We start from the raw sequence: 16,212 nt of genomic DNA, 5'->3' as shown, positions 1-16,212 counted from the left end.
GCGTAGAGCGCGGTGAATACGCTCCATACCTATCGGGGTAGGTGAAGGTCTGTCCAATAAGTTATTAAAGAGGGATGTTACCTCCATTTGCAAATGCTCCGCATCGATGGTTTCAGGCATGCCACGTATGCGTAGGTTGTGCCTCCTGCCGCGGTTATCCAGGTCCTCGATGTGGCGGTTGAGGTCCCTCAGCTGCAAGGTGTGCGTATCAATTGCCTGACAGGAGCGACGAAGCACTGTGGAGTGAGTCGCCATTACTGTCTCCACCTCCTGTACTCTTCCAGCAATGGCTTGAATGTCCACTTTGAGGTCAGAGATTGCCGCCGTGAGGGCCGCGGTGAGGGTCTCTTTAATATAGGTAGCCACCGATCTAAGGTCGTGTAGGCTCGGTTGTTGCTGTGGCGTGAGGACAATGCCATCATCCTCCGGGGAGTTCTGCAGGCGAGCGGTATGAGATCTGCCCGAGGCTTGTGAGGCGCCTCGTGGCGCCGCCATGTTGCTGGCCTGGCTCCGGAACATTTCAGGAATGTTCTGACTCGTGCGCCCGGTATGTTCTCTAGGAGACCTGGAGCGGGATGCCGACGAGCTGCGGGAAGACGTTCCCATGGTTCGCGAGCTGAATCGGGTGTAGGAATCCTCCGCTAGAGGCTGATGAATCTCTCAGTCGGCCGGAGCTAAAGATTTAGGCAGCCATTCTCCGCCGAGGTCAAGCCACGCCCCCCAGGATTCTCTTATTTCATTCATTAATAATAGCCATCAGGAAATCCAAAGGAGGGATGTAATGATACAATTCCGCCACTAGAGGGCCAGTCCCAGCTTATAGAATAGGTAATATGGATCTTCACTTCTATTCCACAGTGTATGGCTCAAAAAAAGAGAAAGGAGGGGGAGAGAGAGAAACAGGAGACTTCCATAGTGTAGTAGTTTAAAAAACGGCAGGTAGATTTATTAAGAAGCAGTAAAGACTCTCACATTTAAATTGCAAAAAACAAACACAATCAGGAAGAGGGTGTAATGGCAACTTCCTGCCCGTCTCACTCTACTTCCGGTTCGTCCTATGGCCACTCCCTACGCGTTACGTCATGTGACTTCTTCATGGGGATCCCCGGAAGTAGAGTAAGACGGGCAGGAAGTTGCCATTACACCCTCTTCCTGATTGTGTTTGTTTTTTGCAATTTAAATGTGAGAGTCTTTACTGCTTCTTAATAAATCTACCTGCGTTTTTTAAACTACTACACTATGGAAGTCTCCTGTTTCTCTCTCTCCCCCTCCTTTCTCTTATTTTGAGCCATACACTGGAATAGAAGTGAAGATCCATATTACCTATTCTATAAGCTGGGACTGGCCCTCTAGTGGCGGAATTGTATCATTACATCCCTCCTTTGGATTTCCTGATGGCTATTATTAATGAATGAAATAAGAGAATCCTGGAGTTTGTTTGATTTGTTTATTCACTTCGTTTGAAGGTGAGAGTTCTGGGAGCCTTGAGTAGCGGACATTCTATCAGTATTCTATCATAGATCCCTTCTCCATTTTTTATATTTTTACCCGTGCTGTTTTATGAACTATATATTTTTTTCACGGCATTATATGTATGCACATATTTATATTAGTTTGAATTTGTGTATTTATTTGAGTGGCACGATTTGCGCAGGACCCACCCCTCTATATCCATTATTTGATAGTTTGTGTTCACTATTTTGTCCTGCTGCATTTTTTAGTTAGCATTTGCACTTTATATCACTCAGGCTCTTTTTCACAGCATCTGTGTTTCATTAATTTTGATTTTGGTTTTTGTTCCACTCTAGTCACTCATTAACATTTAGCGGCGCGAAGGCTGACCACTTTCATTTTTTTTTTGATTCACTGAGAAAGTCCTTGTTTTTTCTGATGCAAATCTATGGCAAACTTTCATTAACAATTTAGTAACTGTAGATGATACAGCAGTGTAAAAACCGGCCAATCACAGGACAGTTTTTATGAGGGAGAATTGGCCAAAATGTAAAGACACAAGGTGGCAGCTGTCTTCCTTGAAGAATTGAGAGACTGCAGATCAGATCAGATCAGAATACGTTATTAATCCCAAGGGGAAATTGGAAAATTGTTGCGACACAGACACACCTAAAGGGGATGTAAACCCAATTTTTTTTTTTTTATGTCATAATGTAGAGTATAAGATTTCCTATCATTTGAGACCAGTCTTGCCACAAAGAGTTAATCCAGCTCTGAGCAATCCTCTTTTATTGTTCAGTGAGATAAATCTTGACAAACAGAGAAAACTTTGTCAAATCTTCCCCCTTGCTGTGATGATTTACATATCTCGTGCACTAGCCTAAGAGACATGCATTATTTTTTAATTCCCTCCCACTCCTTTCTTCTGCTGCTCTGCCAGGATTGGATGTTCCATACCTCAGTATGATTGGGCATGTTGAAGTCATGTGGTTACTTTCCTGCCTTTTCACTGGATGTTAAAGATCATAGCAGAAGTTCAGTGTAAGAAATACACAGGAGAAAATGCATATTGACAAGGGGAGTGTAGAGGTGGGCAGGGAGTCTACTAACATCACGACTCCACCCACCGAGCTCCAGACAACAGACCCACTCACAGAATCTGCAGTTTTTCAGGTCTCATAACAGATAGACTGGGAGACATTTGACAGCTAAAGATACATACAGGAGGCATATATATCCTTATAGATAACCCCTATGGCAGTAGTTTAGAGGGGATGACATTGGGTTTACATCCACTTTAACAAAGACAACACAAGATCACAACAACAAACTGAACAAAATGCAAAAATCCAACCGTGTGTATAGGGCATGACACTGTTTCTGCTCTGATCCCCCACAAATAAAAACTTTATTGGCCGTTCTAAGCCTGCTGGCCACGTTCAAATGCCATGCAATTCCTTATGGTTAAAAAAAATTTGCACATAAATTTGCAAATAAATTTGCAGGACTCTGCAAATCTGAAACTCATAATAACGATCTTCTTTCACCTATTGATGGCACATTTTGAGTTGTTAATGCAGAATTTAATTTGGCGTTTATTAAAAACGTAGCCCTCACAAACTATTATACAGAAAACCCCCCTACCCCAGTGAGCCCATATAGACTGGTATAGAGTCATCTCAAACATCTGCAGTGCCAGAATATAGCTTACACATATTTAGGAGGCCTCTCCGGACATGTGTGGTCAGCATTAAGAAGACTTCAGTAGGAGACGATGTAAACCGCAGACTGGTAAAAAGTAATGTTTGCTATGACTAATATTTTTACAAGTTGGATCTTGTATCTTTCTGTTATTGCTCCAAATATATAAAGATATATGCAGAATATTAGCTAACTGATACAAAGACAGAGCTGTGCCTCTCCAGGTGGAAATGATTGCTCCCTTCAGCTTTGTGTTACAGGTCCAGTCCACAGCCTGAATAAGAGCCTAAGGTTCAAGAAAGGTTGACCGCACTGCCAGGTATGAAGCAGTGATAATTACCTTCTTGAAGATAAAAATCCATCAAGTTCCTTTATAAGACATCATGAGACCTCTATGCAGTCATGGCAAAATTAACACGTTTCACGAATCAAGGTTCGCTTAGTCATAATCTGCATTATAGATTTTGACTAAGCGAACCTTGATTTGTGAAACGCGTTAATGTTGCCATGCCTGCATAGAGATCTCATGATGTCTTCATGATGCACCTTAATGGATTTTTATCTTCAATAAAGTAATTATCACTGCTTCATACCTGGGAGAGCAGTCAACCTTTCTTGAACCATCAGAATATTAGCTACTTCTCTCAACGGCTTAGTGCAATTACTTTCTCTCTCATAATTATTGAGAGCAGATATCAGCCACACAGGGAGATGTTTTCCATGGATCATCCAACTCAAAAAAGATAATTTGTTAAAGAAGAAGATAATTTGGTGTTTGATTTGTTAAAGTGAATGAACACTCTGATGGATTTTGGCCCAAACTTGTCTTGCATACACATGGTCGCACAAAGTTGTCAGAAAATCCGATCGTTCAGAACGAGGTAACGTAAAACATGTACAACGGGACTATAAAGAGGAATTTATTCTGAGCATGTGTGGCACTTTGTACGTCCGAATTGTCTACACACGATCGGAATTTAAACAATCTGATTTTGTTGACGGAAAATTTTAGAACAAGATCTCAAACTTTGTGTGTCGGAAATTCCAACGGAAAAATTCTGATGGAGCCCACACACGATTGGAATTTCCGACAACACAGTCTGATCGCACATTTTCAGTCGGAAAGTCCGACCGTGTGTGCAGGGCATTAGATCCACTGAATTTTATTTTTTTCCCTTGCCCAGGCATACTCTTTAATCAAGCTATCCCTAACCTTCCTAGCTGCTTGTAATGTGAGGTAATTCATTCTAAAACATCCCCAAAGATCACAAGAAAAGCTCTAAAGTCAGGTTTCGGTATCAATTCATTAGTGGGCTGGCAGGCTGTCAAAATCTATTGCAATAGAAAAACCCACTGCCTCTGCTGTGAAATTTGAGCATTTCTCAATCATGCTTATACAAGCCTTATTAGAAAAAACATTCTCTGAAATTGTTTGACAATTGTTAGACCTAGTTTTTCACAGATTGGTGAACCTCTGCCCATCTTTAGATGCTCTTTTTATACCCAATCATTTTACTGACCTGTTGGCAATTAACCTAATTAGTTACAAAATGTTCTTGCAGCTCTTCCTTGTTAGTACGCCTTACTTTAAAAGTTTTTTTACTGTCTTATCCCAACTTTTTTGAGATGTGTTGCTGATATTAGTTTCAAAATGACCTTACTTTTTTCTTAAAATGGTAAATTTTCTCAGTTTAATATGTGTATCTATATTATTTTGTGATTGAGATTTGTAGATCATTGCATTCTGTTTTTATGTAGGATTTTCCCCAACTTTTTGGGAAGGGGGGTTGTAAATACGAAGAAGAATCTGGGCTTGTTTACGCTGCAGGCACACTAACCTGGAGCAGTTTAGTGTGTGGAGAGCTGTCTGTTCCAGCTACACTGAGTCAGTAGTAAGGGGTGGAGTGATGCATGTTTAACCTTATCTCTCTTTTTTTGTAACCTTTATGTGAAGTGCACACAATGACATGTCATTCATGTCACCATACAGGAGAATGGTGTGGTGCACTGATGTATGGTGACATGTGTTGCCTTCCTGTGCACTGTGATAAAATGCAGCATGCCTGCACCACAGCTCCAGGCTGCTCCGCTATGCAAACGGGGCATGTGTTTCCATCTCTGTGGCAGTGAAATCTGGCGCCTCCACATCCGAACAAAGGCAATGACATCCCAGCATCTTTGATTCCATACAAGCCTTATACACCGACCAAATGCGGGTGGCCATTTGTGGCTTGCTATTTTTGTCTAACACATTTTATCTACAAGCTTCACTTAGAGGCGCTCTTTCTTTCCTCTTTTCTGCTACAATGTACATAGCCTGCTTCTTCTCATTGGAGAGTTTACCTTAAAGCGTTTGTTACCACAACACTTCATATTCTCGATATGTGCCTGCTGTACCATGTACTTGTATGAGAAAGTATCCTGTTCTTTTTGTATTACTGCCTTTATGTAAAATCCCTGGTGTCCCCTTGCTTTCCTATTAAAACCAACCACACTAAGCAGGAGAGCACACCCTGGTCAGTTCCTCTATGCTGAGAACTCAGCCTGCTCTCCCCAATGATCAGACTTGTCCTGACACCCCCTGCTGCACAGCCATTCGCTGGGAATCTCAGTGATCTGCTGCTTCTCCTCTCCCAGCTCTTGTGCAGCTGAGAACAGAGGGAATGTGATCAATTATAAAAAAAGGAAAAAAAGTTATTTCTAATGCTGTTTTTTTATGTCTATACACAAATATTTTGCCTTTCATTCCTATTTTAAACTGAATGGGTTGTTTTACAAAGTGAATGTTTACAATCACTTTAAAGTGTTACTAAACCCAGGACCCTGCATACACTATTCATCTGGTCTCCCGTAGTACACAGAACATGGAAATGCATTTTTTTTAGTAAATATAAACTGCTAAATACCTTTTCTCATCAGCAGTTTATAGCAGTCTTGTGAATTCTATCAGTGCCTGGTTAAGGCTTGTAGAAGGAGGACTTCGTGGGCACATAATGAGAGGGAGAATCAATAAAAAGGTATACATTTAATTACAGCATAATTAAAAAACATATAAACAACATACAAACAACACCCTGTATGGACACAGTTACCAGTTACCCAATACTACAGTTATAGAGGGCTGTATCTAAGGTACAAAGATTTTTTTGGTAAAAGATCAAAGTTAGGAAAAAGGTTTCTGATCCAGTAATGCCTCCAAAAACTTGCTTGTAGACACGTTTCACTAAAATATTAGCTTCTTCAGGACAGATACTGAGTAGGTGTTGGTGACCTTGTGGCTCAGGGTATAGGAGAACCTCACAAAACTCAGACAACAGACAACCGGAAAGACAAAATTTCAAATTTCATATGTATGTGTGTGGTAGTGAAATACACATATATCATGTGGTCTTTGGTATGTACCACTGATGTATAACAGTCAATAGTACCAAAAAATTGCCCATAGGTACAGGACCAATGTATTAAATGGGTGGGTAAAATATCCCCTCAAGTATAGAGACCAATGGCATGTCTGAATATGTAAATATTGCACTTATCCCACAGGGGGAAACCTTTTGTTAGGGCTCAGACCAGTGTTGCCGCATAGGCAGAGGAAAAATTGTGCCCCCTTCGACACTGCACCAGTGTGTACAGTTTTCCTCTCTGTGTGTTTTACCCATTTAATGACTTCCTCTAATTTCAGATACTGTGTTGGAAACATAGTGGGAATCATGATATGTGTGTATTTCACTACCACACACATAAATATGAAATTTTGTCTGTTAGTTTTGTGAGGTTCTCCAACAACACTGAGCCACAAGTTCACCAGCATCTACCCAGTATCTGTCCTGAGGAAGCTAATATTTTAGTGAAACACATTGACTAGCAAGTTTTTTGAGGCATTACTGGATCAGAAACCTTTTTCTTACTTTGATATATTACCCGATCAATCTTTCTACCTTAGATTCAGCCCTCTGTAACTGCATTATTGGGTAACTGGCAATACAGGGTGTTTTTTGTATGTTGTTTATATGTTTTTTTTTAATTATGCGTGTTTAAAATGTATACCTTTTTATTGATTCTCCCTGTCATTATGTGCACAAAGTCCACCAATTTTTTGACTTGTTCCATCCTTATATTTATATTTTGGATGTTGGCATGGTGAGGGTCTCCCCTTCCCGGTTTGTAGAAGGAGTTTTCATAATGCACTGGCTGTCCTATCAGGATGCAGGACCCCTGACCCTCTGTCTGGACAGTGCTGATTAGCGCTGTGCTGATCACATGCACACTCCCAAGTAAAAAAAAAAGCTCTCTAGCATTACACACCAAACTGAGCATGTGCAGCCTGACTCCAGTAACTCTCTTATCTGGATGTGTTTTGGGGGCAATGCAAGAAGGGGAAGATCTGTGCATACAGGATCAAACAGCTTTTTTACACAATGCAGAAGGTTAACCCTTTAGGATCCATAGTGAGTATAACAAGCATGCTTTACTGCATATACAGACTGATTTTACTGTTGTGAGTTTAGTAAAACTTTAGTGTCTGGGATTTCATCCCCATGGATCACCCCTAATGGACTATGGACTTTTAGTTTTTAGTTACTAGATTTATTTTTCATGTTGTCTTTTACCTGCTATGGTGAGGTTTTTCATTCAGTGGCTTCTGTACATCTGTCCACAAATGTTCACATGCATACAGCGTTAAAGTGATTGTAAACCCAATGTGAAAAAAAAACTAACACCTGCAAGACAAAGGCATAATGAGCTAGTATGCATAGCATTCTAGCTCATTATGCAATACTCACCTCAGATGGAAGCCCTCGCTACGGTGCCTGTACACAGCACTGGCCAGCAATATCACTCCCATGGGTTACTTCTGGGTATCGCGGCTCCGGCGCTGTGATTGGCTGGAGCCACGGCACAGTCTAACTGAAGCAACAGTGCATACATGCCGTTGATTCAGTTTGCTTCAGTGCGCATGTGCCGATGACGTCAACACATGCAAATACAGGGATATCTCCTAAACCGTGCAAGTTTAGGAGATATTGTGGGTAGCTGCAGGTAAGCCTTATTATAGGTTTACCTGTAGCAAAAAGTGGTCTGTAAGCAGGGGTGGACTGACCATTCGGGCACTGTCCGAGGGCCCCATGCCACCAAGGGGCCCCATCAGGGTTGCCAGCCTCAATAAACTCAAGGACACTATGTAAAAATCTGTGTTTAAAAAAAATCCCAATATAACTGCCCCGCCTCTCCAGTACCTTTTCAGTGTGTGTATTTGTATTCTGTGTGTGTAAACTGTGTGTGTATATTGTGTGTGTGTGTCTGTGTGTGTATACTGTGTGGCCCCATAATCTATTGCCTGGGGGACCCATAATCTCCTATTGCCCGGGAGCCCCATAATCGTCTCCTATTACCCGGGGGCCCCATAATCTCCTATTGCCCAGGGCCCCATGAGTTGTCAGCCCCTGTCTGTAAGGGTTTACAACCACTTTAAATACAGTCCAGAACCAGGAATGTAGATTTTTGCTGTTTTTTTTTATTCAACTGAATGCAACTCCAGATTAGGGAGTTGTGCGCAGCTGTATTCGTAGGTCTACAACACAACATACAGATTGGTCAAAAATATATACAGACTATGGTTCTGACCGCAGCACATTTTGTGCCTGTGTAGGACTCGTTCCTGCCAGTGCATCGCACTTCTGTGCATTGGATGAATGTTCTTCATGCTGAATTTTGGGTGTTTGGGCATTTAGTCTTGCATGTTAAATCAGGTCTCTAAAACACTTGCTGGAACACAGCACATCTAAAATGCATCTAAAATGCATGTTGATTTTCATTTTGGTGAACACAAGCTCTGAATGTTGGCAGCAAGCATGCACAGATATGGAAGAATATACTTGCCAGGGCGTCATACTTTGCTGAACTCATCCTTTATCTCTACATCTTCAAAAAAGAAAGTTTAGGCATCGGTCCAGTCTTTGTTGTCTATGACAGTGGTCACCAACCTTGTCCTCAGGGCCCACTAACAGGCCAGGTTTTATGTATTACCTTGGGGAGATGCAGACTAGAATACTGCAATCACTGAGCAGCAAATGATATCACCTGTGATGTATTTCACTTATCTTGCAAACCTGGCCTGTTGGTGGGCCCTGAGGACAGGGTTGATGACCACTGATCTATGACAGTGTTTCTCAACTCCAGTACTTAAGGCATCCCAACAGGTCATGTTTCCAGTCTCTCCATTATTTTGCACAGGTGATTTGATCAGTTTGCCTGCCTTAGTAATTACCTCAGCCATTTCATCCAAGGGAAATCCTGAAAACATGACCCGTTGGGGCGCCTTGAGGACTGGAGTTGAGAAACACTGGTCTATGATACTGAAAATTATGATTCAAGAAACACAGCATTGTGCAGGGTGCAATTACTTCTACCCATGCATAGAAAAATCTACCTAGTACTCATATTCCTTTATTATTTCTGTTACTGGTCACTAAGTTGTAGCTAATTTTAGATAACTATATAATTAGAAAGCTGTTGTGATTTTTCTTGTATGGTACTGAAATTGCTGACATGTGCAGAACAAAAGCAATGGGTCTGCTTATCATTCTCACCATGAATTAGCAAGTCAACCAGATACGTTAATTGGTCTGGGCAGCTAATGACAGGTGTGTGGCAGTAAATTAACATAATTGTTTTGGACAAGGAGTATGGAGAATGTAATTATCTTAAATGTGAAGCCATATTTTGTGTCTCTCACAAATACAATTTTAGATAGAAATCCAATAACTTACTAATAGATACTGTATGTTGTCTGGTGAAACATATTAAAATATATTGAACCTTCTATACTATTTTTATATTCTGATGAATAACAAAGTAGCAAGTTACTGCATTATTTCTATTTGTCAGTGTGTGTGTTATTTGTAAGACTATTATGTAGTGCTTCATTCTACATAATGTATGGGGGGTTATTTACTAAAGCTGGAGAGTGTGAAATCTGGCGCAACTCTGCATAGAAACCAATCACCTTCCAGATTTTATTGCCAAAGCTTAATTGAACAAGCTGAAGTTAGAAGCTGATTACCATGAACAGCTGCACCATTGCTCCTTATTCTGCACAGTGGCTAAGTGGTTAGCACTCCCTCCTGGCAGCACTAGGGTTGTAGGTTCAAATCCCAACCATGGTGCTACCTGCCTGGAGTTTGCATGTTCTCTCTGTGCCTGCGTGAGTTTTCTTCCCACACTCCAAAGGCATGATTGTAGGTAATTTGCTCCTGACTAAATTGGCCCTAGTATGTATATGTATGAATGTGAGATAGGGACCTTAGATTGTAACCTCCATGAGGGCAGGGAACTGATGTGAATGTACTATATATATGTAAAGCACTGCATAAAATGACAGCACTCTATAAGTACCTGTAATAAATGAAAAATACACTTTTGTAGTATGTAGAGCAGCCTTTTTCAACCAGGGTGCTCAGGCACCCTGGGGTGCCTTGAGACTTCTTCAGGGGTGCCTTGTCAAAATGCCTAAAAATGTATCAAAAATGTTATACAAGCCAGCAGTTGGATCAAGCCTGCCTTTTAGTTACACAAATCCACAGGTTTTCATTATGCACCATTACCACTTTCTAGACACTGGCATTCTAACAACCAATGATGTCATCAGTTTATAAGGAGGATGTCTGATGCCTCCACAGCATCCTTGTTTGACCCTCCTCTGCCCCTCTCCCTTGGCACTGGGGCCACATTAGCTGACTGATGGAAATAAATTGAGGGAGAAGAGAAACATTGGAATACTAGTCAGTACCAGTGTGCAAAAGTGTATTTGCTTTGGAAGAAAAACACACCTCTAAGGTTGGGTGTGCTACATGTGTGGATGTTGCTGTATTATGCAAAACCATTGGGATAGATTTTTTACATTTTAGAATGGGATGCCTTGAGATTGTCTTTAATTTTAAATGGTGCCTTGACTGAAAATAGGTTAAGAAACACTGATGTAGAGAGATCACATTTTGATGGTTACAGGGAAGGGCAGCAATGTAAAGTAGGAGTTGCACTAATATCATGACAGCGCATAGAAGAATTGTTACCTGTAACTGTTGTCTTGATTTGCCTCCGTCCCTAGCCTTTAAAGTCGAAGACAGATCAAAAGCTAGCTAAGCTTAAAGAGGTTGTAAAGGTTTGTTTTTTATTTTCTAAATAGGTTCCTTTAAGCTAGCGCATTGTTGGTTCACTTACCTTTTCCTTCCATTTCCCTTCTAAATGTTTTTTTTTCCTTTGTTTTCTTTGTCTGAATTTCTCACTTCCTGTTCCTCCTCAGTAAGCTGTTCTGGCTGACTAAACACCGCTCAGATGAGGGTGTGAAGTTTACTGAGGAGAAACAGGAAGTGAGAAATTCCGACAAAGAAAAAAAACATTTAGAAGGGAAATCGAATGAAAAGGGTAAGTGAACCAACAATGCACTAGAAAATATATATTTATATTTATAAAATAAAAAACAAAGCTTTACAACCCCTTTAAATCTACTACCATCCCCATTCTAACTCTGTATTCAGTACCTTGTAGGGTAAAGATGTGTATACATATATACTTACCTAAAATAATGGCCCTCCCGTCTAGTCAAGTGATCTCCCCACCGGCCAGCTTCAGTGTAGAGGAGAGGAAGCGACAATGGCTGCGGAGCCTGGGCAGTGTCATCACCCATAGACCTACTATGGGGCATTGGTTGTCCACTGTCACTCCTCTCCCCGAAGCCATCCCTGAGACCCAATCATTACAGGGTAATTAGAAAAGGGCTTAAAATGGGGGTGGGAGTAGGTTGAATTACTCATTAAACCCACATCATTAAAAACTATCAATAAATGCTGTATTACATGCTGTTCATACTCACTCGGACACTATTGCCTCGTTTCCACTGAGCGGAACCGTTCAGGTCGGTACAGTTTGGAAGGGTTAGAATGGTCCGGCCTATTCAGATGAGCATTTCCACTGCAAGTTGGACCGCCAAGGGCTATATGGGGTTTAGAAAAAATGCCTTTGAGGTGAGCATTGACGTTTTTTCTGTCTGCCAAACAGTGGAATGTATTGTGTGATGCCAGTAGCTCTGCCCTAACCATACCATACCATTTTCTTTGGTCCCACATCTGAAGCAGGACCATGAATAGTGCGGTATGGTTCAGTTGTAGGGACCACTTTCATAATGGAAACACTCAAAATAGCGTACCGCACCAAACCAACCCTAACCGATGCGCTCACTGGAAACGAGGCATAAGGGATTCGTTTTCTGTATTCTGCAAAAAGAACTGCTTGATCCTGCTGTTCTCTGTCCCTCTCTCATTTTCATGTCCCCACTGCAGTTGGAGATTTTGCAGAGCAGTGTTGACAGCTAATGCACATGCTCAGTTTTCAGTGTATAGTCTACCCTGAGTATTTCTACCTTACCACATCAGAGCAGCCCATGTGACTATAGAGTCACACATGTGGGCATATACACAGTGGTAAATGACAGCCCACGCCCTCCCTCCACCTCCATGCCCACTAACCAGCTAAACACAATTGGAATGGGATATTACATCTTGATTGTCGAAGACTTCACCTCCCTCAGGCTGGAGGGAATTCAAATTGGTAATATTCGCACTGTAAAATTTTGACTATACCTGTGCTACAGTATATACCAGTGGTTATGGATGTACAGGTGGCTAAAAGGGGCAAAAAAAAATTATTTGTATGACTAACCTACATACTTATAAGCAAAGGCTTAGCTCCTTGTTTTTGAGTTTTGTGCTAAGACTGAGGACGCCAGAAACCCTTTTTTTATAAAAATCAATACTTGTTGGTAACTAATAAATTTAGTCCTGATATATATATATATATTTTTTGAGAAACATGTGTAACAAAGAGTCTTTTTATATCTAGGTGTGTAACAGTGCAGAGCAGCCCAGAAAACAGCAGCGTTCTGACCTTAATGGCCCAATTGATAACAACAATGTGCAAGAGGTAAGCAGTGCTGTATTTGTCTAGTACAAAGCCACCGCTTTCTACTGCTTTCTTAGAGATTACGATGTTCATGATCCATTATGAATCTCTACAGGAAATTTTCTTTCAAAGGTTGATGATTATTCACAAAAGACATCTGCTTCATTTTACATTTGCAGTGTCAATAACTGTTGCATTAAAGAGGTTGTAAAGTCAGAATGTTTTTTATTTTAATGCATTCTATGGATTCAGTTAGCATGAACTATGTTTAATCCTTATGCTTCTAGCATTTGTATATGTATATAGGAAGGTATATGATATTTACCTTTTTTTTTTATAATTCTTCATTTGCTTCCTGGTTTCTGGCCTAGGCCAAAACGATGTCATACATCCCAGGAGTCTTTATGGGCTTTTTTCTTTCATCTGGAGGAAGGCATCGCTGGAGAAAGGGTTTTCTCAGCTAAGCACACCCTCTGACCTCCTTGCCTTAGCTAAGGGCAGATGGATTCCAGGGAAGCAACTGCTACATGAATCAAGTTGGACTGGGTTAGAAATGCTAGTTTGCTCAGATACAGTTTAAAGTGGTTGTAAAGGCAGAAGTTTTTGTTTTTATCTTGATGCATTCTATGCATTAAGATACAAAACCTTCTGTGTGCAGCAGCCCCCCATGCCCCTCTATGCCACCCTAATAATTGCCCGAGCCCACCTCTATCCAGCGATGTCCATGAGTGCCTTGGCCGTTCCGGGAATCTCTCTCATGATTGGCTGAGACACAGCAGCAGTGCCATTTGCTACCGCTGCTGTCAATCAAACTCAGCCAATCAAGAGAGGGATAGGGCGGTGCCAGACCACCGCTCTGTGTCTTAATGGATACACGGAGCTGCAGCTCGGCTCAGGTGCCCACAAAGCAAGCAAGGAGGGAGGGGCCATGAGCTTCACCCAGGGACCCAAGAAGAGGAGGATCTGGGATGCCCAGTGCAAAACCACTGCACAGAGCAGGTAAGTACAGGCATACCCCACTTTTAAGTACACAATAGGGTTTGTTTACTAAAGCTGTAAAGTGCAAAATCAGGCTCACTACTGCATAGAAACCAATGCGCTTCCAGGTTTTATTACCAAAGCTTAATTTAACAAGCTGGGGTTAGAAGCTCATTGGTTTCTATGCAGAAGTGAGCCTGATTTTGCACTTTCCAGTTTTAGTAAATGAACCCCATTGTGTACTTTAAAGTGGGGTATGCCTGTATAACATGTTTGTTATTTTAAAGAAAAAAATAGACTTTACAATATATTTTACTACTTTTGAAAATGTTCTTGTTGTACTTCCTTTGTTTAAGACCCTTCAAATTCCATTCATTTAATTTGTATTTATTGCCTTTTTTTTGTTTTTTAAAGCAAGCAATAAAATTATTTAACTGCCTTGCTTCAGAAATGGATTCACATTCTCTTTTTGAGGAAAGGTCTTGTGGGAAGTCGTATGAAGGGAGTAAAGGCAGAGCTGTTAATTTTATGGCCAGTTCAGCTTATCTACAGTATTCAGTAGATTACCTCGCGTTCTCAGTTTAAATATTAAAGCGACTGGGAAGTAATTATGTCTGTACCGAAGAGCAGTTACGTTTAGTGACAAGTAAAATAAATTTAGATGCCCATTCAAGATAAAAATCAAAATAATTGAATCAGCAATGGTATGACCTTGTAAAAGAAAGTAAAGTGATAATCCAAATGATCTTAGCCATAACAACATATAGCACAATGGGGGTTATTTACTAAAAGAAAAGCCACTTTGCACTGCAAGTGCACTTGGAAGTGCAGTCACTCTAAATCTGAGAGGTAGATCTGAAATGAGGGGAAGCTCTGCTGATTTTATCATCCAATCATGTGCAAGCTAAAATGCTGTTTTTTTTATTTTCCTTGCATGTCCCCCTTGGATCTACAGCGACTTTACTTCCAAGTGTACTTTCAGTGCAAAGTGGATTTTCCTTTAGTAAATAACCCCCAAAGTGAATCTGCTGACTTTTAACCCCCCTGGCGGTATTCCCGAGTCTGGCTCGGGGTGGAATTTTCATACCAAAAGCGGTATCCCCGAGCCAGACTCGGGACTGCATCGCTGGATCCAGGAGGAGGTTTACTTACCTTCTCCCTCGGATCCAGCGTTGTCTCCCCGCTGTACGAGCGAGCCGTGTCTCGTTCGATGCATCACATCGCCGATCTCCGTGCCCTGCGAGCGTTGCAACGCACGGGGACGGAGATCGGCGCCAAATTCAAAAAGTGAAACAAACAGTAAACATACAGTATAATGTAATCTTACAGATTACATTGCTGTATGTAAATATTTCACATCCCCGTTGTCCCTAGTGGTCTGCCCAGTGTCCTGCATGCAGTTTTATGTAATAAAAACTTTCTTTATGCCTGGAAACTGGAGATTGTCCATAGCAACCAAAACTGTCCCTTTACATCAAAAATGGTTTTAGACCAGCTAAAAAACAGCGATAATAAATTGGAATCACTCGCAGAATTGAGGGATATCGATTTTTGGGGAAATCCGTCATCAAATACTGAAAAGTAATGACAGTGACAATTCTGCAACTAAGCAAATTTCAGTGTTTTTGATTTGATTACATTATTGAATAATTTTTATTATTGTTATATTATTATTTGGTACAATTATTTATAATTATTTATTATATTATAATTTATGATTTCATTTTTCAAACTTTATTATACCCGGGATGTCTGCTAGACTCTGGTTTGGACAGATTTAAGAGAGTTATTCCTAAGAATTGCAGGACTACAATATAAAACGCCAAATTTTCATGCAAAATAATGGTACCGCTTTTAGCACCTAAAATCCGAAATAATCGTACCGCCAGGGAGGTTAATAAACACACAATCACCTGTCTCATGATCCAGCGATGTGGCCACCTCTGCCGGCATCACAAGTGTAGGTACCTGGCTGTGACACGTTGACCTTCACAACGAGGTGCGCACTGCGCTAGCGTGAGTTGCGCTGCTCCTCCTCAATGGCCAGGCAACCTTCTAGGACTTGTGATGTGTCCCAGAAGAATGCAGAGAGGGAGGGAGAGAGGAGAACTTCTGCTGGAGTCG

The 16,212-nt window shown here is 41.1% G+C and overlaps 1 protein-coding gene across 2 annotated transcripts in view; it reads left to right on the top strand.

The window, feature by feature from the left end:
• Positions 1-16,212, top strand: part of APBA2 (amyloid beta precursor protein binding family A member 2) — a 655,935-nt gene that overhangs the window by 385,265 nt on the left and 254,458 nt on the right. For both annotated transcript variants that reach the window (XM_077472278.1, XM_077472277.1), the window contains exon 4: positions 13,051-13,131. In XM_077472278.1, the coding sequence (XP_077328404.1) occupies positions 13,051-13,131 (81 nt within the window). The remainder of the gene's footprint in view (positions 1-13,050; positions 13,132-16,212) is intronic.

The sequence above is a fragment of the Lithobates pipiens genome, unplaced genomic scaffold, assembly GCF_037356315.1.
Source record: "Lithobates pipiens isolate NorthernLeopardFrog02 unplaced genomic scaffold, aLitPip1_a1.2 Scaffold_8, whole genome shotgun sequence".
Classification (NCBI taxonomy): Eukaryota; Metazoa; Chordata; class Amphibia; order Anura; family Ranidae; genus Lithobates; species Lithobates pipiens.
Note: the sequence above shows the minus strand (reverse complement) of the source record. Positions and strands in the feature narration are given on the sequence as shown.